We start from the raw sequence: 27025 nt of genomic DNA, 5'->3' as shown, positions 1-27025 counted from the left end.
CTCTGCCTGATTAACTGCAGTGACTTTATTCAGGGTAGTGGTTATACAACATGTTTTGGGCCAATGCCCTTAATCAAATGTTCATCAATCTGCTGGAGTTTTTCTTCCTTTCTGGCAGATTTTGCTGGTAATTAACCACTTATACTTGGACCCAGATAACCTAGCTATCTTATCTTACGTAAATCAACCCTACCTAAAATTTAACCTAACTATAATTGAACAAACCTGTCCCTGTTCACTTATTTACTTATCACTGCATGCTCAAATAAACAAAATGTTGCTCCAAAATATGCACCTAAAGTGAGAGAATGCAAAATATTGTAGAAGTGCTAAGCAGTTGGTGTGTTTACAAAAATTGTCAGGAAGTGATATTGTAAAAGCCCTTTATATATGAGTTTCTGTATTTCCATGATTATCAATGCTTTATCAGAGTGACACCATCCTCATACACTGCAATCTCGCACCTTAAACCGGTCTACCTTGTTGTCCTTACCTCTGAAATTCCAAAAACTATCCCTCAACATCTTCAAACTAAACTCAGATCCTACATGTTGGAGAACTAGAACAGCATCTGGTGCAATCTTGGCACTTAATGACCAATGTCCTGAATAGAAGCACTTCAATACTCTTATATGAACTTTGTAGTTTACCCTCCCACTAATAAATAAAAAATTATGTAATAAAAATTAAAAAATAAGAAGAACACATTTTCAGTACAAGATCTATTTGTCTTTTAGGCTACCAGAGTGATCAGTAAAGTCAGACCCAACAACAGGTGAAGGACTACTATATGATGGCATCCATAGACATATCTGTAGCACCAACTGTAAATGCTCAACCTTTACTAGGTCTCACCATACTAGACCCCTGTATATACGAAAAAGCAAAAGTATGAAAGGAGCAACTTAAAATGCAGTACTTAACTGCTATTTTTTATTGTTCTCAAAACACGTTTCAGATCACACTGGCCCTTTCTCACTTGTCAGTGGTAAAACGTATGCAGTGTTATAGATTAGTACTACAGTTTAATGATATTTAATCTCAAATTTCAACATAATAGACATCCACATTCCAATGTTTCAGGTCCCACTATGCTGGCCAGTCCCATCTTTTGGAAACATCTGATACAGAGGAAGGCAACATTATGTATTTCAGCCATAACAAATAATTAAACAATTATATTCTTGCATTCCATACAGTCAATGAACATACCAGCCGGAAACTGAATACAATGACAAAGTCTCAAAATCTATGGTCAATGGCACAGGATAAGTTTGTCTCACATGCAGAAGTGACAAAATGTCAGAAATGGTGTAATGGTGTCAGTGTGAAGCAACAGAATCACATATACAATGTTTTATCACTGCCAATTTACAGTGACACAAAGGCAAAGGTATATTTGGACATTTTGCCACCTGCACTGAAGAAGATTAAGCACAGGAGACAAAACGCACCATGTACACTTGATCTTACAGATAAAGACCTGAACAAAGTTTTCCTTCACTAGGTCTTAAAAAAAAATAAACATCTGTCCTTTTATCATTAGAATATGAGTTGTGAATACAAATACAGCAGCAGAATACTAAAAATAAGAAACCCAAACAAGGAACTGCCCATAATCTTGCATTCCCAGTACAACTTACTGGCCCATATTCCTCCAGATCTCCCTTTCCTTCTTCAAGAGTAACATATTCCTTTTTTCGTGTGCTGTGCAAAGATAGCCTTCCTTTCTTTGACCTTTTATTTGGATCAGCAACTGGGTCCTTAAACACATTTACCTATAGAAAATAAAATAAAAAATAGTTTATTTCTACAAGTGTCCATAGTTCCAACAATTGCCATATAATTGTTCCCTTCTAGCCACAACTTAAGGGGTAGATTTATTATGTGGTGTAAAACATGGCAGGACACATCACAAAAAAAAAAAAAAATGGTTTTTTTTACGCGTTTTTCTTATAACGACTTCAGCCAGAACCTACGAACAAAGGTCTGAAACAATGTAAAATAATAGCGCTAAATAAAACACGTTTAAGTATTAATCTGAATACATAGCAATCAAAAGAACACCAACCAGTGATAATACAATATTGTACTGTAAAATAGCTTATTGTTTAGAAAAGGCTTCATAAGGTAATGTAAAACAGACTGTTAAGTTACTTACCCCTAAGCCATTTGTCACAACATAACTGCATTTAAATGAGCAGTTTAAAAGGTCTCTCGTCAGCTTCTGTAGCAGTGCTCCTCCAGATCCAAATGAAATATTTTCAATGCTCCACTTGTGCTGTTTCATTCCTTCTACAATCTTAAAAAAAAAAAATGTATCTGTAAAAACTTCAAACAGCATAACATCTTGTTTTTTGCTATAAACTACCTGTGTTGACAAAGAGGTACTTGCCCTGAACACTTACATTTTATGGGCTTGATCATATCTCATATTTGAAGTGGCCCTTCTAAACCATCTGCACGTAGTGATGGACGACTCCAAAGTGCATTGAAGTCTATGGGCGACAACATTTTTTTTTTTTTTTTGACGCGCAACTATTTTTTTCACCTATTGGAGTTTATGGGCGTCATTTTCGCAGAGAAACTTGGTTAAAATTTTGCTCATCACTAACCTGCAGCTACTATACTGTTACATATAAGAAAACTTAGGTACATTTCTTTTATAAAAAAAAAAAAGTATTGTATCGCTCTATTGCCAATAAGAAATCGAATATGCAGTCATTTAGAGGAGTCAAGGGTCACACTAGAGAATACTGAAGTCTCGAATGCTGCCAAAAAAAACGGATGTGCAGATTAAGTAATCAGACAGCTAACAGGACTGTTGTTCAGACTAAATTAAATTAATTGAAAAGGCTTTCAATTAAAAAAAAAACCATTGGCTGTTAATGATAGTTGTTCTTTAAATGGTTTCCTGGAAAGCACAACATGGATTGTCCAGCATATGTTGGAAAATCCATTCTGTAAAATTATGAAATGTCCTAACCTCTTGAAGAGTATTTATATCCACACCATCCCCCTGGATAACACGGATGTAAGGGGGCAAAACTTTATAGCCTCTTGAATTTTCCTCCACAGGGAACTTCTTTTCTAAAATTTCCAGCACCTGGAACACATGAAAACCAACAAAGTGAACTATAATAAACCGGTATGGAAAGTAAAACAGCAATTCAGTTTCCACAGAGTACAGAATTAGCTAAACAAATGCTTTAGATATTTTTGCAACAGATTACAATTACAACGTGAAAATCCTTAAAGAAATGTGTGCTATATAACATTTTACCTTTATTACGGTGTCAAGAGGATTTCCAGAATCTGGTCGGATTATTAATGGGGCCTTGTCACTTCTTGATTCAATTAAACTTCTTAAGTCTTCCCCCCAGATTTTCTCACATGCATTGTAAATATCATAGCTGTCACTGACCACAGACACTGGTACAGAAGAAAACTGTGTTACAATATGTTCAAAAGCGTCTCTTTCATGGTCTTTTCCCCATGCGGTTATAGTACTGAAAAACAATGAAAAGGAGGAAACAAATATAAATTTGTGTTATACAAACATTACAAAACTAATTTCTAATTCACAATTTTACCAGAGGCAAAAAATAGACAAACAACTTACTAACAGGAAAACAAACAAAAAACATTTGGATATAAAGGAAAAACATTAGGTTAACTTTTAGTATGTTAGTATAGAATGAACAATTCAAAGCAACTTTTCAATTGGCCTTCATTATTTATTTTATACATTCTTCACCTTCTTCCTCTTACTCTTTCCAGCTTTCAAATGAGGGTCTCCGACACCATCTAAAACAAATGCTCTGTAAGGCTTCACATGTATTGTTACTGCAACTTTTTATTACTCATCTTTCTGTTCAGGCCTCTCCTATTCATATTCTAGTGTCTCATTCAAATCAATGTATGGTTGCTAAGGTAATTTGGAACCTATAGCAACCAGACTGCAGAAACTGCAAAAGGGAGAGCTGCTGAATAAAAAGCCAAATAATCCAAAAGCCACAAATAATAAAAAATGAAAACCAATTGCAAAATGTCTCAGAATATCACCCTCTACATCATACTAAAAGTCAGTTTAAAGGTGAAAACCCCCTTTACGACCTCACAGTAAAAAAAAACAAACAAAAAAAACAAAAAAAAAAAACAACACATTGGCATGTTATGTTATGATGTTATGATAATGCCAGTTAAAATATCAACTATAAGCACAGCAAAGAAAGAAAGAAACAACAAACACCAAAATTGCATTAGAAGGTGTAGAAGGATACATAAGGAAACTAACAGCACTCTACCTATGTTCAGCAGCTGGTATGGAAAATCCTGGGACTGGATCCTTTGTTCCATAGTAGCGTTTTATCAGTGCAATTCCCGCTACCGTATCTGTTCCTTTAAAGTTTACAAGGTGGGCAGAAGCACCAATTCCTGCAGTCTTAAAAATATATATAATATATAACCATAAATTTTTCGATCTTATTGTTGCTGAAATGTCTTAGCTTTTGCAAATTTTTAAGCCATTGAAATTATCTCATAATGCCCGACTGTCAGTTGTGACCTAAGTAAGGATACAGCCAACATAGATATCCTCATATCTAGTCAGTAACTTGGAAGAGAAGTGCAAATGGGGAAGCATCTAATGGAGTATTCCCTGACCCTAATTAGGTCAGGGAATTTTGCAACAAAAAAAAACAGAACTTGTCTTGCACCTTGTTTCCATTACGATTTACCACTTAAACAGCATGGAGGCCCAGTTTTGTGTCCTGAATCATAAATTAAGAGTCTGTGATATAAATTAAGAGTCTGTGATTTAGCAGGAAAACTGCTTTTACTTTCCAAGGTAATTCTTTGAAGCACAGACTGACACTTTAGAAGCTTATTCACAAATATTCTCACAAAATCAGACTTTATCAGAACCTTATCAATAATCGACTATTACTCATGACAATATTATTCCAATATAATACCTCTTGTGAAGAAACTCCTCTGTAGCCAAAATCATGTAATTTGTACTCCAAACCCGTTAAACTACCGGAGGTTTCAAACAAGTATTTTGCCAGGATCTTCTTCTGCTCTCTTGAATTTGTTGCCACAGTAATTGGGTACCATGTTTGCACCAAAATGGTCTAGAATATATAAATATATTAAACAATAAAAGGACATTTAATATATTTGACAGTTCATCACAATAATTATTAAATTGGAGAGCTCTCGTTGTACTCTATTAGTGAATAACTAACATTTTATCAATAAAATTTTACCATCAAATAAAGTTCCCATAGCAAACAATGTTTTGAAATATATGACTTTATTCATTGCAATGGGCTTTGCAGTGCCCTGAATGTAGTCTGAACACAGATCACTGAAAATACTTGTACAATAAACATATTTACTGCTGCTAATAAAGTACAACTAATATTAGCACATTAGACATACCGATTACCTATTTAAATGGATGATGCAAATAAATGCTATACATTTCAAAGTGAAAACTGTGAGAATTATAATTTTGCCAACACCTTTACGTACACACCCACAGTAGTACAACAAGCTTTATCTCATGTACAAATAACCTGCCACTGAAGAAAATGTAGTTTGACAAGAAACCAAAAATGGTGTTGGAAAAATGAGAAGGAAGGTCAGAAGAACTTAATATTTTATGCCCTAATGTGACTGATACAAGAGTAGTAGTAGAGGATATCATATGTCTCAGAGCTATTATGTAAACAAAAATCTTTACTTATTGTAACTCACAAGATATGATATGCAAAGTATACAGACATACTCTTTCTCCAAGGGTGAATCAACTAACTAAGCAAATAACACACGTTAGTTTTTCTTACTTACAGCTTTCACTTGACCCTGAATTTAAGGCATTCTAGCCTTTATGAATATACAACTGCACACACCCTTTGACAGTTGCTAAATGTTTAATATACCTGGGTGGCATTAGAGAGGCTTCTGGTTCAGAGGAAGAACATTCTACACCAGAGAAGAGTGATTACGCACATTAAAAATTTAAAATTAGGAGGATAGTAAAGAAGCTTATAGTTTAGTATGGGAGGTTGTGTGTTGATTGGTTTCTGTTTTGGGCATTTAAACACATAATTTTCATACCGAGGCCACTGTCTGTCTTTGAGAGTAAAACTGCAAAACATATAAGCAAATACAGTCTCCTACAATACATTTCTGATGCTCTCAGTTTGATATATAGAACTACATGAATGATTTTCAAAACCTGTTCCACAGTCATGTTTCCAGCAGCAGAAAAGGCAGAGGCACTCTTTATCCCAAATCAGACAAAATGAGCACATCTTGAGTGTTCTAGCAAAATCTACTTACTGTGTGTTGCCATTACCAACACATTAACAGTATTGGTCGAAAATGTATACGATTTAAAAGAAAATAAAAATAAAAACCCATAAACATGCATTCATACTGTGGTGGATGCATAATCATTCTTTTTCACAAAGACAGCTTAATTTTAAGAAACTAGTATCTCAATTATGTTCAATTGACATTAATGTGTACCTCAATCCAATTGGTTAGCCAGTAACATTCTGGATCTGTATTTTCCACTGTAAAAAGTACATTTCCCCTTGGAATCACACTGCCTTCAGGAACGGCCTTGATTTCAATAGGAAGATGGCCATCATATTTCTGTTTTTAAAAAATAATTATATAGTTTAATATGTGAACAAATGTAAAAACATTCCAGTTTTCTGGTTAAATGAGACTAAATACAAAATGCATATTCATAGAATCATGATCTTGTAGCATAAAGTGTGGCTTTAAGCTTCCATTCCCTTGCAGCAACAGCTTGTACCCATGTGGAACGAGTGGACAGATTATTGCGGGGGGGGGAGACCCTGTGGTCTTGGTACATATCGGTACCAATGACAAAGGAGGAGGTGGTGAAGACCTCAAGAACGATTTTAAAAACTAGGTGTAAAGTTGAGGCCGAGGATTCTCAGGTTATTTTCTCACAGATATTACCTGTGCCACGAGCAACACTAAGACAGCGGGCGCTTATGCCTGGCTGAGAGATTGGTGTAGGGAGGAGGGTTTTGGGTTTTTGGAGAACTGGACAGATTTCTCAGTTGGCTACAGGCTCTTTGCTAGGGATGGACTGCATCTCGATGATGATGGTGCAGCTGTTTTGGGAGAGAAGATGGCTAAAGGGTTGAAGAAGATTTTAAACTAGGCGTGGGGGGGGGGGTTCAGTAAAAGATTGAGTGGAAGACAGGTTAGATGAGCTAGTGGGCAAAGGAAGGGAAAATGGGGGAGGAGATTTGGCTGGGGGTACTGTTAAGGATAGGGAGGACCACATGTCATTGTTCAATATGGTACCAGGTTGTTGAAGACCCAACCAGAAAAAATGCTATCCTGGATCTAGTGATCTCTAATGACGCAGAACTGATGTGCAAGTCATTGAACCCCTGGGTAATAGTGACCATAATGTTATATCATTTAATGTCTGGTGCAAAAAAACATATATATACCATGAATTTCAGAAAAGCTAATTTTAATTCCTTGAGAGCTGCCCTTCAGTGCATAGATTGGTGCATTATGTTTTCAGCTAAAAACACAGAACAGAAATGGTTGTCATTTAAAATGATATTAAATCGTTACTGTTCTCAATTTACTTAAGGAGTAAAATGAGGAAAACGTATGTAGTGAAATAAAAATCACCCTATGTGGCTTAACATAGAAGTAAAGAAGTAATTGGCAAGAAGAGAAAGGCATTTAAAAACAACAAGACTGTTGGGACAGAAGCTACATTTAATGAATATAAATACTATAATAAGGGGCAGATTTATCAAGGGTCGAATTTCAAAGTAAAAAATACTTAGAAATTCGACCATCGAATTAAAATACTTGAACATTGAAGTATTTTTCACCGAATTTGGCCATCGAATGATTGAAGTAAAATCGTTCGGTCGAACGATTAAATCGTTCGAATAGAACTATTTTAGCGTACAATCAAACGTTTTTACTTCGATGTGTAAAGACTTAGAAAATTGTTGTAGAAGGTCCCCATAGGCTAACATAGCACTTCGGCAGGTTTAATTTGACGAAGTATTGAAGTTGAAGTCTTTTTAAAGAGACAGTACTTTGATTATCGAATGGTCGAATATTCAAACTATTTTTACTTCTAATTGAATTCGAAGTATCCTATTCGATGGTCGAAGTATCCAAAAGATTACTTTCAAATTTTTTTACTTAGAAAATTCCCTCGAATTCACTTCGACCCTTGATAAATCTGCCCCTAAATGTTGTAAATCAGCAATTCAGAAGGCAAAAAAAAAGGAAATGAAGAGTACATTGCGGCTGAGGCTAAGACTAACCCCAAAAAGCTTTTTTAAGTATATTAATAGTAAAAAGATATGGGTTGAGAGTGTTGCTCTTTTAAAGAATAGTACCAGTATGGTTGTAACAGATACAAAAAAGGCAAATGTGTTCAATCAGTTCTTTTATTCAGTGTATACAATAGAGGAGTTGGAGTTCCCAGGCTCACTTCATAGCTGCACTGATGGCTCAGCTCAATCTAGTCAGTGGCTGACTCAGGATATGATTCATAAATGCTTTAATAAAAATTAATGTAAACAAGGCTGCAGGGCCTGATGGCATACATCCCAGGGGTCTAAGAGAGCTTAGTTCAGTTTTAGACCAGCCCCTATTTCTGATTTTCTTAGATTCACTTTCATCTGGTATGGTGCCTATGGATTGGAGAAAAGCTAATGTCATTCCAATATTTAAAAAGGGATTACGATCTCAGCCTGGCAATTATAGGGCAGTACGTTTCACATCTGTGGTAGGCAATTTATTTGAAGGCTTGTTTCACATTCAAAATTTTGTCCTAATGATTGGCATTATGAGTAGCAATCAGCATGTCTTTATGAAGGTCATGTCAGACAAATGAAGGTCATGTCAGACAAATATGCTTTTTATGATGAGGTAAGTAAGATTCTGGACAGTTTCGTAGTAGATGTGATTTATTTGGATTATTTGGATTTTGCCAAAGCGTCTGGTACCGTGCTCCACAAACGACTGCTTTCTAAACTAAGGTCTGTTGGGCTAAATTAAGTCGTTTGCACATGGATAGGAAACTGGCTACAGGATGCAGTAACGGAGGGTAGTTGTTAACGGTACATTCTCTGCTTGGAGTAAGGTTCTTAGTGGGGTCTCTCAGGGCTCAGTATTGGGTCCACTTTTATTTAAATTGTTCATTAATGACTTAGGGGAGGGTATTGTAAGTAATGTATCAGTGTTTGCAGATGACACAAAACTATCCAGCCCAATAATTTCCATGCATTATGTGGCATCTTTGCAACACGATCTTGACAAACTGGCAATCTGGGCAGCTAAGTGGCCAATGAGATTCAATGTTGATAAATGTAAAGTCATACACCTGGGATGCAAAAATATCCAAGCCACTTATACCCTTAATGGGACTGCACTAGGCAAATCCATTATGGAAAAAGGACCTTGGAGTCCTTGTAAATTAAAAACTTGGCTGTAGCAAGCAATGTCAGTTAGCAGCATCAAGGGCAAATAAGGTCTTGACCTGTATTAAAAGCGGCATAGAATAACGGGAGGAGGGGGTCATACTTCCCCATCTAGAATATGCCGAGTTTTGGTCTGCAGTGCTCAAACAGGACATTATTGTATTAGAAAGGGTACAGAGAAGGGCAACTAAGCTGTTAAAAGGTATGGAAAATCTTAGCTATGAGGAAAGACGGCCAAATTGTGGATGTTCACATTGTAGAAGAGGCGCTTAAAGGAGAAGGAAAGCTATGGAGGTATTTTATTGCCAATAGATTAGCTGCAATAGTGCAAGCTAGAATGCTATATTTATTCTGTAGAATGTTTTACCATACCTGAGTAAAAAGCTCTAGAAACTCTCTGTTTGTTTAGGATAGGAGCTGCAGTATTAACATGGTGTGACATCACTTCCTGCCTGAGTCTCTCCCTGCTCTGGGCTCAGATTACAGTAGAAAAGGGAGGGGAGTGGGGAAGAGGAGCAAACTGAGCATGCTCTTGCCCAGGGCAATGAGGTTTAAGCTGAAGGCAGGAAGTCTGATACAGAAGCCCATGAGTACACAATAGAAGGAAAGAAATGTGCTGTTTCTTTTGACAGGGGACTCAGAGCAGCACTACTTTGGGGGTTTACCGGTATATTTAGATGGACCTTTCTGATAAGGCTTACTTAGTTTTAACCTTTCCTTCTCCTTTAAGAGGTGATATCATAACCGGCTGACACAAGGTCACCCATTCTGATTAGAAGAAAAGAGGTTACGCCTAAATATTCGGAAGGGTTTTTTTTTTACAGTGAGAGCTGTGAAGATGTGGAATTCTCTCGCTGAATCAATTGTACAGGCTGATACATTAGATAGAGTTAAAGAGGGGTTGAATGGGTTTTTGGAGTCAGTTCGGGAAATTGAAATTATTTTGACGCCCATTGACTTCAATGCATTTTGCTAATTTTTTGGCGAATCGGCACAGATTTGCCCATCACTAGTTATGGTTCCTTTAAACAAACTAAGAAACCCTACTGTTATTTCAATAACACTAACAATGACTTGAGCATCTGTGCACAGTTAAGGGACACACAAAAGTTATCGCATCAATAAAAAATACATACAAAAGCTAAATACAGACCTACTTTTTCTATTTGTCCATAAACATAAAAATATGTAATTTTTAGGCACAGTATGTAACGGATCATTGATCAGATTTTAGGCAAAGGATCCACCATGCTAAAGCGGCCTAAAGGACAAAATCATGAAATAACTGAACTTTACTGTTAACTGTTCCACCTTACCTCTAAAATGTAGTTCCATCCCGTCTCATTAAATACATCATCCTGAAAATGTTCTCGATACACCTCTTTGGCTTCTTGAATTTTCTGTTTGGTTACTACTTTGCCTGATAAAATAGTAGTGTTTTAAATCAGAACAAACAGAAAAAGAACAGAGTACCTCATGGGTCACCATAAAGACAGATAAGTTTACAACTATTGGCCAGATTTTATGTACAGCATGGCTGGTGTGGATATGCAGAGTTAATTACAATAGCTCCAATACAGGTATGGGCTATATAATCTGTAAACTGGTTATCCAAAAACCTCTGAAAACTGGCCTACTAAAATAATTCTTAATTTATATTACCGATTTGTTTTTTTACAATTGGTCAGTTCGGTACCTCTCTCCCTTGTTCCATTGCCCCCAGCACTTCATGGCACAATTTGGCCTCCATGTATTTCATGACAGACACAGTGACAGCCCCCTGCCACAAGGGTTACAGAAAAAGATAGCAGGATGTCTATACTATTTTCCTTTTTTCTTGAAATTCTCATTCCTTCCACCTTTCATTATCATCTAGCTTTTCTTCGGTTTCAGTGTTTTCCTCTGCTTTCATTGCTTATTCTGCCCACCATTACCACTCCCATTTATTCTGCCCCTTTTGTTCTTTAAACCTCTCCTCCTTTTCATCCAACATTTTGTCCATTGTCTTGTCAGCACATTGAAAAACACATTGAAAAACGTATTATACAATAAGGGTAGTGTGGGTCCTCTATTGAAAGCAGATTATATACTGAGAGCTCCTGGCACTACAGGCATATTGAACAGTGAAATGCAGTGTGTACTAGAAAACCAAATACATTTTACACTGAGCACATGCTGAACTGAACTGTAACTACTAGATAAGCACAATGTTGTCAGATTATAAACAAAACATAGTTATATCACAACTGGACTGCCAACAGGGCATTGCGATGTACACAAGCAATGCAGGGTTCAGACCCTCAATCATATACATTATAGATGAACATGAACAAAATGTGCAAGTGTTGTTCACTTACTCTTTTATTGTTCTCTATTGTTAGATTTTCACTCCCAGTCTCTCCTGCTACCTCATTCTACATATTTACTAGGAATGCACTGAATTCACTATTTTGGATTCGGCCGAACCCCAGAATCCTTCCTGAAAGATTTGGGCGAATACCGAACTGAATCCTAATTTGCATATGCAAATTAGGGGTAGGAAGGGGAAAACTATTTTTTACTTCCTTGTTTTGTGACAAAAGTCACGCAATTTCCCTCCCTGCCCCTAATTTGCATATGCAAATTAGGACTTGGATTTAGTTCGGCCAGGCAGAAGGATTCGGCCGAATCCTGATGAAAAAGGCCGAATCCTGGCCGAATCCCGAATTCAGTGCATCCCTAATATTTACAGTGATGTCCAACTGGCAGCCTGTGAGCATCCAACCAACAACTCCCCTTGTGTGGCCCCCCACATGAAAGTCTGCCTGCTATGACATGTGTAACCTATAAAAGGTATCAGACAGATAAACTGGCCCTGCATTGTTTACACCTAAAATTCAGACTATAAGATCCTGTTACTCTTCAACTGTGCTTTTAAATCTCTATCTTTATGTTCTTTTAGGACTATTTCTTACATTTTTTTTCCTCCTCCTTAGCTATCTTGCCCCTCTTCTTATGATCTTCTGCGCAGGAATGCAGAGGAGAAGGAGCAGTGCAGCAGCCGCTTGCGTATTACTAGCAATTCCTGGTCTCTTATCTCAAAGTGTTTATGCCCCGGGTCTTCTGTGCAGGAATGCGATTGGCTGGAGGAAAGGTCATATTTCACTCTGCAGCCTCTGCATCATATTCTCGAGAGCCGAACTGGGGCTTTAACTCTTAGACAGATGAGAGAGGGCAAAAATAATCTGTGAACTATTAGATGATTTAGTTCCTTTTCAGGTGAATTTCATCTGTCCAGTTGTGGTGATTATGCTGTATTACAGTTTTCCTTACTTGCAATTTGGAAATATTTCCTTGCCAAGTCCAGGGCAGATACAATATCTTACAGTTATTTTTAGAGATTTTAAAAGACAATTTCTACTGTTCATTTTGTTACAGGATGATGAATCACTGGTGGCACATTTCTACAGAATACTGCATGAATTCCTGGAAGAGTACATTTGGCAACATAGCTCAACTGATTTTCAAGCAATGACATCATCAATACCAGAACAGGGCACTATACTACCCACATAGAAGTTGTGATTTAGCAGTAGCTGGAGGGGTGGTATGTTGAGATCCTCAGATCTTTGTCTTCAGAGGTTTAGCTGTTGGGAGGCGATTACACGTGTAAGGTTTACCACTATTAAGGGGCAGATCTATTAATGATTGAGTTGGGTTTTCAAGGTTATTTTTGGGTAAAAATCGATTTTTCTTCTTGGGGTTTAAAAAAAAAAACAAATTTTTTGTCATTTATTATACCCCAAACCTGGAAATAGCTTGAATCTGAAAATACACCATATAAAACCTGTTGAGGTCATGTAGGAGTCGATGGCAGAGGTCCCTTGAACCATATGAAGATGGTTCCTGATGACTTGCCTTGGATTCATGTGTCCTACATAAATCAGGTGCTAAACTTCACTGGATGAGGGATTGATGTGAATTATAAACACTTTGTAAAGTGCTGCATAACATGTCAGCTCTATAAAATTAGAAAGGGACGGTAACTTTTACTCAAAACGTAGATAGCTCCATAATACAAGTAAAAACTGACCTTGATTATGTTTTGAAAAACGTTTAATTTTCTTTTTTACAGCTCTCCAGTTGCTACAAGGTTAATAACCGTCACTGACCTTAGTCATCAAGCATTGTTTAAAATAAAAAGTCTATAACATGGCTGTCCAGTCAACACAGTACTCTATGGACAACTCCTTGCTATTACCAATCAGCCCCCCAAACACTAAAAACAACGACCTGTCCTTCTTTCTTTTTATATTCAGGCTCTGGAGCAATTCCTGTTGCTTAATTTCTTTTTTCCAGCTGGACAAATTATATATATAATATATATTATATAACATAGCGGTATATATATTTTTATCATTCCCACCCTTGTGTAAATGGTCCTGAAAGTGTATTAAATATTCTGTGACGTGAGGCGGGGTGGTGGCAATTGAGGTCATTAGCACACACCTGCAGTACCCAGTAAAATGTAATTGCAACAATGCAGACAAAAGTTATGGGTGGACTAATCCTTTAATATGTAACATGCTAGAATTAAATTACCTTCTAGATATTTCTTTAGAATATACTGCAAACCATAGAAGACAGTTTCTTCATATTTCACCTTCCTTATTCTTGAGTTTTTGGTCTTCTTTTCCCGACACTCAAAGTAAGAATAAACTCTGCTGGTATTTGGTGGGTACTGCTTGTAATGTGTAACCTGCAAATCAAATTAAAACAAGTGAGAATGAAATGTCTGCATCCAACCAAAACCTACATATGCAAGGGATATGATAAAAGTATGCTTCAATGTAATATTATTATATATACAGAATATATAACAACTAAAAATATAACTTAAAAGGGACCGTCGCCCAAATAAATTATTCAAAATACTATTTTATCACACGAGTCAAGCACAATGAACTTTAATACAATATATAAATTATTTGAATCTTTTTCCTTCAGTCTGGGAATTCATTCATGTCTGTAATTGTCTGGCAGACACAATTTGATTGGCAGCTGATATTTTTAAATGAGTTTACAGCTATGAATGCTTTAATAAAAAATAGAATTTGGCTTTAACGTTTAATTTGAAAAGGACTTTTTATTATACAGCTTTTTGTGTCTGGATGGCAGGTCCACCTTAAAAAGATGTTGGCAGATCTCTCTTAAGGTGATGGCACACAGGGAGTTTGTGGACAGTGAGAATTCTTACAAGGAGCTGGAGCACAATGGTTAATGTGCAAGAGAATACCATTGAAGAGGCAGTCTACACCTATATTGGCAAGTACTTGAACTTATACAGATGTTAAAAATGCACCTTTGGTCTCAGTTCTTATTATAAGAAAAGTTACCTCTCTGTGGAGGGAGAGTTTTTTGTTTGATGTCTCTTGCTTACAGGTTTACTTAAGTTGGCAATGCTTAATGGCTGTTTCCTGTCCATTTAGATTTAATATATAAATGGAACCTATAATCTGCTTCCTGACAATAAACCTGAACAGGGCAAATTCCTAAAATATTTGTCAAGGCCCTATTTCGGGTCAGAAGGCTGATTACTCTACACTGGAAAGACCACTCATCAACAACAGTGCAGGAATTGCACATGGCCATGGATGAAATGCCAATAATGGAAAGGACTATCCTGTATATATAAAAAAAAATATATATATATACCAATGCTTAAATCTCTACATATATGTTGTCACTAGACTGATATGGCTAACACCACCTTACCTAAGGGGGTATCAACTAAAGCGCAAGCTTCCAATATATAATAATATTTTAGTAATGTAGTCACTTCCTATCTGAAAATCTGCATCTGACACTCCTTGATATGATATTTTAATGTACTTTTTTCCCTAATGTAACTCTCACGTTTGTGACATTCAGATAAATGCCTGTATATTATATATAGTTCCTGAAAACAGTTTGAATACCAATTCCAATGAAAGATGAAAAGGACCTGAATGAGACCCATAAAACTTTAAGTACAGTTTATAAAGATACATTTTACAAATTTTTTATAGCTCGTGTATTATATAGTCAATAAAAGTATGAAAGTGAAGTAGTTCAGAGCCTATTATATTTAATTCTGTGCTCTGTAGCCATTCAGAGCACTATAATCCCCACAAGTCAAGTGCCAGTGTACTATAAACCAAGAAAGCATATGCTTTAAAAACAAATATCACGAATGCCGGTAGTCTTACCACAGCGCAAATTAGAAAGCACAAAACCTAGTAAGCCGGACACTGCAAAAAACTATTTTTACAAAAAAAAACACATTTTTCTGGGATTTGAATACCATCATCCTTCTCAAAACTCTTAAATTGTCTGAAAGGTCTAAGCAACTTATCACCAAAAAATAAGACAGGGTGGAATGGTACAAGCCTAGTATACCATTACAAAATCCAATTTTGAGTGTTTGTGAAAAAAGAAAAAAGGAACAATTGTTTTACCCAAATATTGTTTTTAAGAGATTATAAATTTAATATGTTTAATTTGTTTTGATAGTATACACTATCATTCAGCTAAAAGTTCCACTACACGTATTTGTTGTTGATAGGCGTTTGTTTGTTTATAAAGTGATGCTTGAAAGTTTGTGAACCCTTTGAAATGTCAATTTTTCCACAGGAATATGACCAAAAATTTGATCTATTTTTCAAAGAAGAATTTAAACTATATAATGAAAAGCCAATTAAATAAATGAGTAAAAAACATTTTACTTGTACATATACTTATGGAGTGTTTAAGTTGAAACTCTGCCCCCTTTTCCTTTCTGCGCCTTCCTACTCTATGAAGACCTCAAAGAGGTGCCTACTGGGTCAGAGAGTATAGGAGAGCTCAGAACAAGAGTTTCACGTTAGACAAGTAACTATAAGAACTGCAGTTGAACTAGATCTAATAGAGAAAGGAAATAATATTGAATGCAAGTAAGTTATTTTTGGGCTGTTTATAGAGTGATTTTAGAGATGAAAAAAAAAAAACATTTATTTACTTAGTCATAAAGAGCAAGATATTCATTCTACAGGATTATTGGCCCGTGGCCAAACTGCACCGTTTTGACGGATTGGTTGGATCACAAAATGTTGACTTATGCATTTTTTTAAGTTGGCCACTGACAATACATAAGTTTACCCAGTTTGGTGTAACTCAGTACAGGTATGAAATCCATTATCCGGAAACCCATTATTCCGAATTACAGAAAGGTGGTTTCCCATAAACTCCATGTTATCAAATTAATCCAATTTTTTTCCTAAATTATTTCCTATTTCTCTGTAATAATAATAAATAATAAAAAAGTAAACTGTACTTGATCCAAACTAAGATAGAATTAATCCTTATTGGACGCAAAACCAGCCTATTGGGTTTATTTAATGTTTACATGATTTTTTAGTAGACAAAGTATGAAAATCCAAATTACAGAAAGATCTGTCCGGAGTATTCTGGATAACAGGTCCCATACCTGTATATCAATTTTGGTGCAAATAAACAAAAAACAGGTTGGCCAAATCAAATTGAAAGGAGCCACACATGCATAGGCTTCAGATAAAAACCATCAACTGTGGACAGGTAGCCTAAATTACAGGAAACCACTTTTGTTCTTCCATATAGATACTTGTGAGTTTATTTTGCACATTCACCAATATTTGAACTGTTATGTAGAAATGTCAAGTAATGAAACCACATTAAAAGGAGAAGACAAATTTAAAGGAACCTCCGCAAGGTAATTTTTCACACGGTATGAATATAAACCAATGGCAAGAGACTAAACTACGCAAAGATTCTAAACAAGTTAGAATACCTGATACTTTTCTGGCAATGTAATGAGCAGCAGCATGCAGATATTGCTCTTGGCTAACTTTGGAATAACCACTTCATCAGCACCTGCCCACAACATACCATCTGACAATACAGTAAAGGTCAGGCACAAGAATGTAAAGCCTTCAAACATGTTCAGAGGAACTTATTCAAATACAGAACTTAAATTTAATATGAAGGTGCATTTTCACACATTACATTTTTTAAATGTTAACATTCAAATTTTTCATATTGGTTTTAACTGATAATAAACATCCCTTGATAAACAGAATACTTGTTAACTAAGACATTGTTCAAAACAGCAGAAACCACTGCCTCGGCTATTATATAATCTAAACCTGGAAACCAACACTTTGACCAGTTTTAAGCACTGTGCGATTATTCCACCTGGCACTTGACTGATGTCTAAGTAATACGTAGCATAAATTTATCAGACTTGGTCATCCAGGGCAAAGTTGCAATGTATGCTAATAAATTATTAGTTCATACATAAAATATAGGCACATACAGACTTCAGCTGCACACAAGCAACACCAGGATTCTGCTAGAGTAGTTAAAAGGCCCCTATTGGGCAAAATTATTATCCCCAACCAAAGGTGCAGACTAACAGAGCTTGCTCTCCGGTTGGGGTAGCAGTTTTAATTTTTCTAATTGCCCAAAGCCAGTGCTAGGCCACCGAACAGGGAGGGAGCACCTGGTAAGAGCTGCCATGTTGGGGCATGCGCATAACGAGTGAATGCCACAACTTGTTCATTATGCGCATGACGTCAGTAGCTGATTATGCGCATGAGCTATGTATGACATGGCCACTCGTAACGGGAGCTGGCGGGGGTATAAATAAAAATCATTTTAAAAAACTACTACTGTTATCCCACACCTTTGGTTGGGGATAATATTTTTGTCCAACAGGTGCCCTTTAAGGGGACCACAAATGGGGCAGAGGAAACTATTTTTTGGAGTGATGATTTGCACATCACAAACTGACAGCCTGAAGGAGGATTCCCTGTTTGGTGGATGCCAGGAGAACACCACCTGTATGTATGTAATGCCAACCATGACATTTGGTGGAAGTGGAATAAAGGTCTGATAATTCCAGTGAAAGCAAACATTAGCAGGCCCAGACTGGCAATCTGTAGGTTCTGGCAAATGCCAGAGGGGCTGCTATAAGGTGCCATAAAAAGTCAGTATTTAGTGGGCTGGTGGGGGCTGTTTGGGCCTCTGTATACCTGAAATGCCAGGGCTTATTTTGATTCTCAGTCCAGACCTACACATCACGATTGCATTCTTGACAGTTCTGAATTTACTACTTTGTGGCAAATGTTTGCAGAATTCCCTTTCCTGTTTTAGCATGATAATGCTCCCACACACAGAGGTCAGTACAGAAATTGTTTACAAGAAAAAAAAAACGTACTGTCTGGTCCTGACCTTCACCCAAAAGAACACTTATGGAATAAACTGGGATAGTGAATGCAGGTCTATAATTGCAAATATGTATGTTTGTAGGCACTTTCTTGTTTTCACACACTATGTCTCCTTTAAATTACCTGAGGCAGAATAATGTTTTTGGGATTAAGCCTCAACTGTGCCTCTTTTAACACTTTGAAGGCTGGTGAGACAAAATACTAGTGCAAGAAATAACCCATGTATATTCTTTAGCTTTCATCTAACGGGCACATCAGGTCTAAAAAGAACTAACTTTCCATTACAGTGGTGTAATTTTTACTTATCTACTGACTGCAGTAAATGTGGATATACGCTAGGCGTTCCTCCATGGTGTAGGCCTTCATAGAAATGCAAGGAAAAGGAAGAATAGGTACGCACTCACGCGGCACACCAGGTTGGATAAAAATTTGATCTTTATTCCATAGGTTAAAATCAAATGTCCCAACGCGTTTCTTATCTAGAGATACATAATCATAGAAATGGAAAATAAAGCAGGTACCACTGTGAGACATCCACGTAATACATGCACTGTTGATCACTCGTCATATAGGTGCAATACTTTATTTACAATAAATTATGTTCTTGGTTCAGAAGTTTGCAACTGCTTCTGCTTGAGGATATCATGTATTTCTGACGGAAAACTCAAAGTAGAGGGCTACACCTACTATGCAGGCTATTGTCTATGCGGACTACATGCATCAATGTTGCATTTTATGCACACCTCTGTTATTAATGTACATGTCTAAAACACCCTTGTGAAAGTGAGGACAAATCTGTAACAGTTTTCAAAGATTTGACTGTTGCAGTGTCCCTTATGTTACAGTCCGAAGCCAATTCTTAAAGTTAACTTTTAGTATGTTATAGAATGGCTTATTCTAAACAACTTTTCAACTGGTCTTCATTTTTTTATTTTTATATAGTTCTGGCTCTTTCCAGCTTTCAAATGAAGGTCACTGAACCCATCTAAAAAGCTAATGCTCTTTAAGGATAGAAATGTATTGTTACTGCTACTTTTTATTATTCAGGACCTCTACCATTCCAATCTGTATGTAATGTGGGCTCTAGCAACTAGAAATTGCAAACTGGAGAGTGGTTAAACAAAACGTTAAATAACTCAAAAACTACAAAAATAAAAAATTAAAACCAATTGCAAATTGTCTGAGAATATTACACGCTACATCATACTGAAAGTCAATTTGAAGGTGAACATCCCCTTTAAATTTTGACTACCTTTCTAGACTACTTTAGTTACAGTATGGAATGGAATAGCACAAGAACTATAGAAATTCACATTTGCAGAACCATATAAATTACTAAAAATGATTATACACAATGTTAAATGTTCATGGAAGTGTGCCTTTAGGCTAGAATTCTGCAAGAGAAGAGGAACATCTGCCCGAACGCAAATGACAACACAAGTGTTCCTTTATCGAGCACCCATATATCTAGGTTGCAAAATAATTAGAAGCCGTCTTAAAAAATAAATAAATAAAGAGAGAGAAAAAAAGTACAAAACATTTAATATTAATCACTGAGCAATGATAATTTATATAGAGGAATCTAGCTACTAGCAACCTTGGTTACAAGACTGACCTTGTACAGTAAAAGAATGTGTACTCTGTTCTGAACTTTTGTCCTGCTAAAGGAGCCTATTTGTATGAACTGAATTACTGCTCTCTCAGAATTGCAACTATTAGAAAGAACTGTGTATAGAAAACCTAAACCTTTACAACTTGGTAAATATTTTGTGCATTTATAAAGAAAAAATATGACATTAGGTAGGAATTTAGGCCAATGAGCTTTGTACAAATGGTGTACATTACACTTATTATTACTACTATAGCAAAGCTTTCACTGGCTTATGTAAACGCTCAATAATAGGAATGCTTCATCACACACTGATCAAGTGTTTAACAAGGTTAACTTGTAGATCTTGTAAATCAGGACATTCTGTGCTCTAGCTGTCCTAATGTTCAGTTAGCCACAAATTGGCCCAACCCAGTAGAAGTCAGAGATCCACAGTGTGCAATCATGTTCTATATGGGCTCATACAGATGGGTGTTTCGCCGATAGTTCCCCTTCTGTCATTTTTCCTGAGTTCCAGCACAGGGGACAGCAGCCTGTTCCTCCTTATAGTGCCATACTAACACAGACGTATCCAAGCAACAATTTTTTGTAAGCCGTAAGCCTTACAGCACCTACTCATTAACCCAAATATTGGAGCCAATCACGTTTCTTGGGATGGGATGCAAGTGCAAACATTGCCCACTAGGGAGTACTGAGAGAGGTAAAGCACTGTGATTAGTTATGAATGGACTGAAAAAAATAATCTGACCATGACCCACCATTTATTACTGCACTCCCAATTCTTTTTAACCCATACCTGAAACTGACACCCCAAAGGCAGGGTAGCACTGTACTAAATCTAAATTGGAAGCAATCACGGAGATGGCACATGTGCATACTTGCATTGTTTTTGTGCTGTCCAACATCTGTGGTACCGAGAGATGGAATTTATCTGGCCTACGTGGTGGGGGGGCCGATAAAGGAAGTCAGTGTTAGCCACTCCCTGATTTTAAACCACACCCAAGTAACCACAAAAACATGTCCACTTTAATTGTGGTAGCACACCAAAAAACCAAATGGCTGGTGCTCACTGCAGAGATACCACTCATCACTCATATGTGAAAAAAGTGGTCATATGAAGACAAAGCCTTAAATCCATATGCCTCTTCCTCCCCTGTGGATAACACAGCACCCCCAGTACATGAAACAGCTTAGGGGCCCCGAACAACAATTTGCTAACCCTACCCTTTTGTTCCACAGGGAGAGCATGGCACACACAGGAACATAGTGCAGGCACAGTATGAGACACACACAGGAAGCATAGTGCAGGCAGAGTATGAGACACACACAGGAAGCATAGTGCAGGCAGAGTATGAGACACACACAGGAAGCATAGTGCAGGCAAAGTATGAGACACACACAGGAAGCATAGTGCAGGAAGAGTATGAGACACACACAGGAAGCATAGTGCAGGCAGAGTATGGCACACCCAGGGAACACAGGACAAGCAGAGCACTGCACATACAAGGCGCATAGGACAGGCAGAGTATGACACACAAACAGGGAGCATAGGGTACGGCACACATAGAACAGAGCAGGAGACAGGGAAACCTATCAGGACCACTCTTAAGGTAGCCATACACAGACAGATTAAAGATGCCAATATTGTCCCATTAGACCGATTTGCCAGTTTATAAGCCTGTGTGTGGGGGTGTCCGGCAGGTCACCTGATCGATATCAGGCCAAAAACCGTCCCATCAATCGGGCAGATTTTTCCTCCGATGGAGTACTGCATCGGCTACTTGATGCAGTCCTATGACCCGTTAGCAACCATTCTCTTCGTTGTAATCTGATCATTCGGATTAACCCGATTGTCGCCCTGCATTCAGTAGGCATATCGGGGAAAGATACGCTTGTTTGGCGACCCCTACATAGAGCCCCCTCCCTGCTCCCCCTGTGCTCCTGTGTATTTCTGAGCAGAGGTCCTCCTATCACCACTGCATGTACTACACTACATGTACTACATTTCTATGGCAAGCAGTTACAGGTGAAGAGGGCATTTAACCATCTGATGTCAGAACCAACCAAGATGCCCCATGTGACATAAGACACAATATAGTTTATAGAAACTAGCTCCTCTATTTATCTAAGCCTCCATTCAGGTCACAGTAGTGCTGTAGGGCCCACTTTGCATAGCAGATAACAATATCATGTTTTTTGTTTTGCTAACAAGCAGAGGTGGAATGTCATTTTTGGCTTTCTACACACCTACAGGATAAAAACAATACTGTTGATGGCAATATTTGTAGTTTCTAGATATTAAATTACAAATGTATAAAGGGGCAATATATTTCCCAGCACAGTACACAAGATTGGTGTTGCTATCAGTGTCGGACTGGCGTCACAAAGGGTACGGGCGCGCATCTATAGACGTTCAACCCAGAAGTCAACATTTCTAAGGGCGCGACCCGGAAAGGGGGGTGTGAGGTCGGCCCCGAAAACCTGAAGGTAAACCCGCAGGTATCGGGCCAGCCCGCACATCACTACTGAATTTCATTAAAGGCAGCTGTTAGAATTGATGCAATAGTTGCTGATATTCCTCAGATGCTGCTGAGAACTAAATGTTGCAAAATTGTAACAGTTCAGAGTCTGCACCTGATATAACTGAGCTGCCAGACAAACGCCAGAGACATTAAACTTAGATTTTGGAAAAACTGTAAAAAATGGAAAGTAATTGAAAAAAAGTATTTATTTATGGGGAACAATCTGAAAACAACTCAACTGGAAAAGTGTTTGGAAGGTGAACAACCAATTTAAATGGCATACCAGTTGCTTGTATATTGGCTGTATTTGATAAGAGTTTTTTTTTATTATTATTAATAACACTGGTGTTGGATGGGCTTACTAGAATTTTGGAATTCATTGTAGATACACGATACCACTAGTCAGTATAAGCCCCAGGTTTCACCAACAGCTGAAGGATTTTTATTATACCAGCATTATTTACTATATTTTGACTTTAAGCTCAGCAGGGCTAGATGGTGGCTATGATCAAGAGTATGAGAGTATGACTGAAAAATAAACACATTCAAAATAGAAGAGCCAGCTCAAATTCTGAAAATCACACACACCAGAAGCAAAATTTGGTACAAAAAAGTAGCAAAGCGGACACTAAGCAGTTAAGCATTACCGAAGCAAATGATCAAAATCATGTTGTACAGATTACGATTAACTACAATTCCCAGCATCACTCGGGGTCCCCAGGGGAAGGAGGGTCAGAGAAGGACAGGAGGTATGACGGAGGCATGTGCGTTATGACGGTAACCTGCGCATGGTAGAACGGTGAATAAAATAAGTATCTTAGCGCTGTCTGTGCGCATGAGACAATTTCTTTCACTTCTGTATTAATAGAAGCCCTTTTATTCTGGAGATCACATGGAAGCCCAATGCTCAGTGTCCTGACCTTCACACTCCCGGCACTGCTAAAGGTTGGGGTCACCCCTCTCACTGCAACTGGCGGAGCTAAAGGACGCGGAACACCCCCGTCCCGTGTGTCACGTGATCCCCTCTGGTGCTTAACACCCCGTTATTCTCAGGCAAGCAGGGAGGCCCGGGGTCCCTATTTGTAAAAGTGCTCTCTTCTCTTCGCACCTTTCCTTTCACGGGTAATTGTGAGGCTACTCCCATGGGGCCTTACCTTGTATGAATCAGTCGCCAGAAGGATGTTAAAGTAAGCTTCTCGGCTTTCCATCTCGGCGCCGGTGAGTTCCACTCCCGAGCGCAGACAAACGATGAACAAACAATACTGAGCCGTACTGCGACCCGTCGGCTCTATACCTCTCACAGTGGCAGGCTGCTAGGAGAAGGGGCGTGGGGTGACGTCACGGGGAGTGGTCGCAGCCCAGGACCTTTCTGAATTATGGACTATCTCAACACAATTTTTTTTTTTTTAATTCTTGGTTTGAGTGACATAAAATGGGGCAGCGGCGCACGTTTCCTATTGGTTAATTTCGGGATTGGCCCAGCACGTGGTTATCATGCCCCTTTATTTAGGGCGGTTTCTACTGTCACTTTCGGTTTTGGCGGAGCAGTGGAGGCGGCGATGGCACAATGGCCTTTGTACGGCAACAAACATGGCGGCGCACACGCTATCTGAGGGTGTGACAGCTTGTGGCAACTGTAACCGGCGGCGGAAGGGCCAAAGAGAAGCGCAATTACCGGATATTGTGCCCGCCGGGAGGCGGGGTGTAACTGCCATAGGGAAGTTGCTGTGACTTCGCTCACACTGCCGAACCTCTCAATTCCGCCTATCGGTGACTCCCTATCGGTGGCCACAAAAATGGGCGTGGACAAAAAAAATTTTGACGCCCAAAATGTTGGGAGGTATGAATTCATGCTCTCAGTTTCTTTTAATATGAAATGAAAGTACAGTGTGCAATGAATGGCGCCGCCTTGCTCGGAATAGGTATGGTCTTTCCAATAAATCAGCTGGCACGTGCTTAGTGAGCAGTGTCTTATGGGAAGGCTTCTCGGACAAAGCGCCTGGTAACAGGCACCTGGCAGCCGAGCTATTGTCAGGATTAAGCCCAGTACAGTACCTCACATTGTTGTCTGTGAAAACATCAGTTGGGTTCTCAGGCAAACATTGCCAAGGTTCATTTGTTTTCTTTGTTGGAATGATTCAATGATTGGTCTGTATTCAGTTGCCTGCACATAGGGTTGCCACCTTTTCTGGGGAAAAAATACCGGCCTTCCTATATATTTATCTTTTTTCCCTATTAATAACATTGGGGTCCACCATCATTTTTACTGGCCAGGCCGGTAAAATACTGGCCAGGTGGCAACCCTACCTGCACACCACATAGTCACCAGACCTCATCATAGCAGGACAGGCCACTTAACTGAGCTGTGATGATTTTAAACAGCAGTGTGTATCAGTGCTTGATGTAGTAAGTTACCTCTAGCCCACAGATCACTTGCCCCCATAGCTGCAATTCTAAGTGCAAGTGGGTTACTTTAAGGTAACAAAAAAGATTGAGCGGTGCTCCAGAAAGAAAAAGTTAATCATGTGGTCCAGGCAGGGCCGCCATTAGAAATCACGGGGCCTGTACAACATTATTTTCGGGGCCACCTGGGCGCTGCCCACACTGGCGCCCAAGCCCCACTCCATCCCACCCAAAGACCACACAGACATCAGCGCTAAAAAACTTATCCCCCTACACACAAGTTATAAAAAGCCATTGATGGTCAGGACCCCCTTAGTTAAAAAAAAAAATGGGCACCAGGGCCCCCCTTACAAGTTAAAAAAATATTTTTTAAAAAAACATTGGTGGCAGGGGCCTATAGAATATTAAAATAATACATTGGTGGCCAGGGGATTAAAAAAAAAACCACAAATTGGTGTTCAGTAAAATTGAACTCATGGCTTCAGGACTTCAACTTCGCCTCTTTTTGTGACTTCGGGTCTTTTCACCGCTTCAGGACTTCAATTTCAGATGTTTTCATGACTTTGGGTCTTTTCACTGTTTCAGGACTTCAATTTCGTCTATTTTCGTAGCTTCGGGTCTTTTCACCGCTTCGGGAGTTCGGCTTCAGCTTTTTTCGTGGCTTCAGGTCCTTGTGGCTGTTTGGGACTTCGAAAATGGCCACACGGCTTGAGCGCTCTCAAGGGGGGCCGGGTTCTTTCAAAACTGCAGCACTGCCGGGTCCCCCTTCATGCCCGGGACACTTGTTCCCCCTGTCTCCCCCTGATGTCGGCCCTGGGTCCAGGTGCACCAGCCCCAGGCCCCCAGCTTCAGGGAGCGACAAACCAATATACACAGCAAAAATACAGGGCTACCCGGCACTCAGAGGAATCCAAAGGGACAAAAGTTAAATAAGTCTTTATTAATCATAATTAAAAGTATAAATGCTATGTACTTCATTATGCCCATGATTAAAGCGATACTGACACGTTCCTTTAAAAATCATAGGCACGAGTCAGTATAAAGTAAATGCTGCGGCTGTAATAGTTCCCACAAAAAGCCCCCCCCAGCAAAGCCACCCCCAGCCCCACTAACCTGTGTGCTGCCGCCCGCTGACACCACTAACAGATCTTCAGGGTTGCTTCAGTGACGCTGGGCTGGGGGCAGAGCGATCCTTCCAAAGGCTGAATTCCTGTTTTGATTCGTAATCAGCCCATGGAAGGATCGCGTCGCCCCCCAACCCAGCATCACTGAAACAGCTCAGAAGATCTTTTAGCAGTGTCGGAGGGTTGGGTGAGTGCAGGTTTGTGTGTGTGGGGGGCTATGAGGTGAATGATTATTCGTGCATTTATCCAAAATGCGAAAGTGCCGAAAAGCTGAACTCCCAAAGTGGCGAAGAGACCCGAAGTTTAAGTCCTGAAGCGCGTAAAGACCCAATGTCACTGAAGGAGGCGAAGTTGAGATCCTGAAAACCATGAGTTCGATTCTACTGAACACCAATTTGTGTGTTTTTTTTGTTTTTTTTCTAATCCCCTGACCACCAATGTATTATTTTAATACTCTAAAGGCCCCTGCCACCAATGTTTTTTAAAAAAAATATTCTCTGGGGCCCCAATTTTTTTAACTTGTTATGGGGGGCCCTGGCGCCAATGTTTTTTTTTTAAAAAAAATATTCTTTGGAGCCCCAATTTTTTT

The 27025-nt window shown here is 38.6% G+C and overlaps 1 protein-coding gene across 1 annotated transcript in view; it reads right to left on the bottom strand.

The window, feature by feature from the left end:
- Positions 1-24294, bottom strand: part of nampt.L (nicotinamide phosphoribosyltransferase L homeolog) — a gene marked incomplete at its 5' end in the record, with an annotated part of 32035 nt that extends 7741 nt beyond the window's left edge. Inside the window, 10 exon segments of the mRNA NM_001096519.1 lie at positions 1644-1778; positions 2162-2302; positions 2987-3106; positions 3284-3509; positions 4308-4444; positions 4977-5135; positions 6541-6669; positions 10835-10938; positions 14100-14256; positions 24064-24294. Of these exon segments, the coding sequence (NP_001089988.1) occupies positions 1644-1778; positions 2162-2302; positions 2987-3106; positions 3284-3509; positions 4308-4444; positions 4977-5135; positions 6541-6669; positions 10835-10938; positions 14100-14256; positions 24064-24117 (1362 nt within the window).
- Positions 24295-27025: the final 2731 nt, after the last annotated feature.

The sequence above is a fragment of the Xenopus laevis genome, chromosome 3L (genome assembly GCF_017654675.1).
Source record: "Xenopus laevis strain J_2021 chromosome 3L, Xenopus_laevis_v10.1, whole genome shotgun sequence".
NCBI lineage: Eukaryota > Metazoa > Chordata > Amphibia > Anura > Pipidae > Xenopus > Xenopus laevis.
Note: the sequence above shows the minus strand (reverse complement) of the source record. Positions and strands in the feature narration are given on the sequence as shown.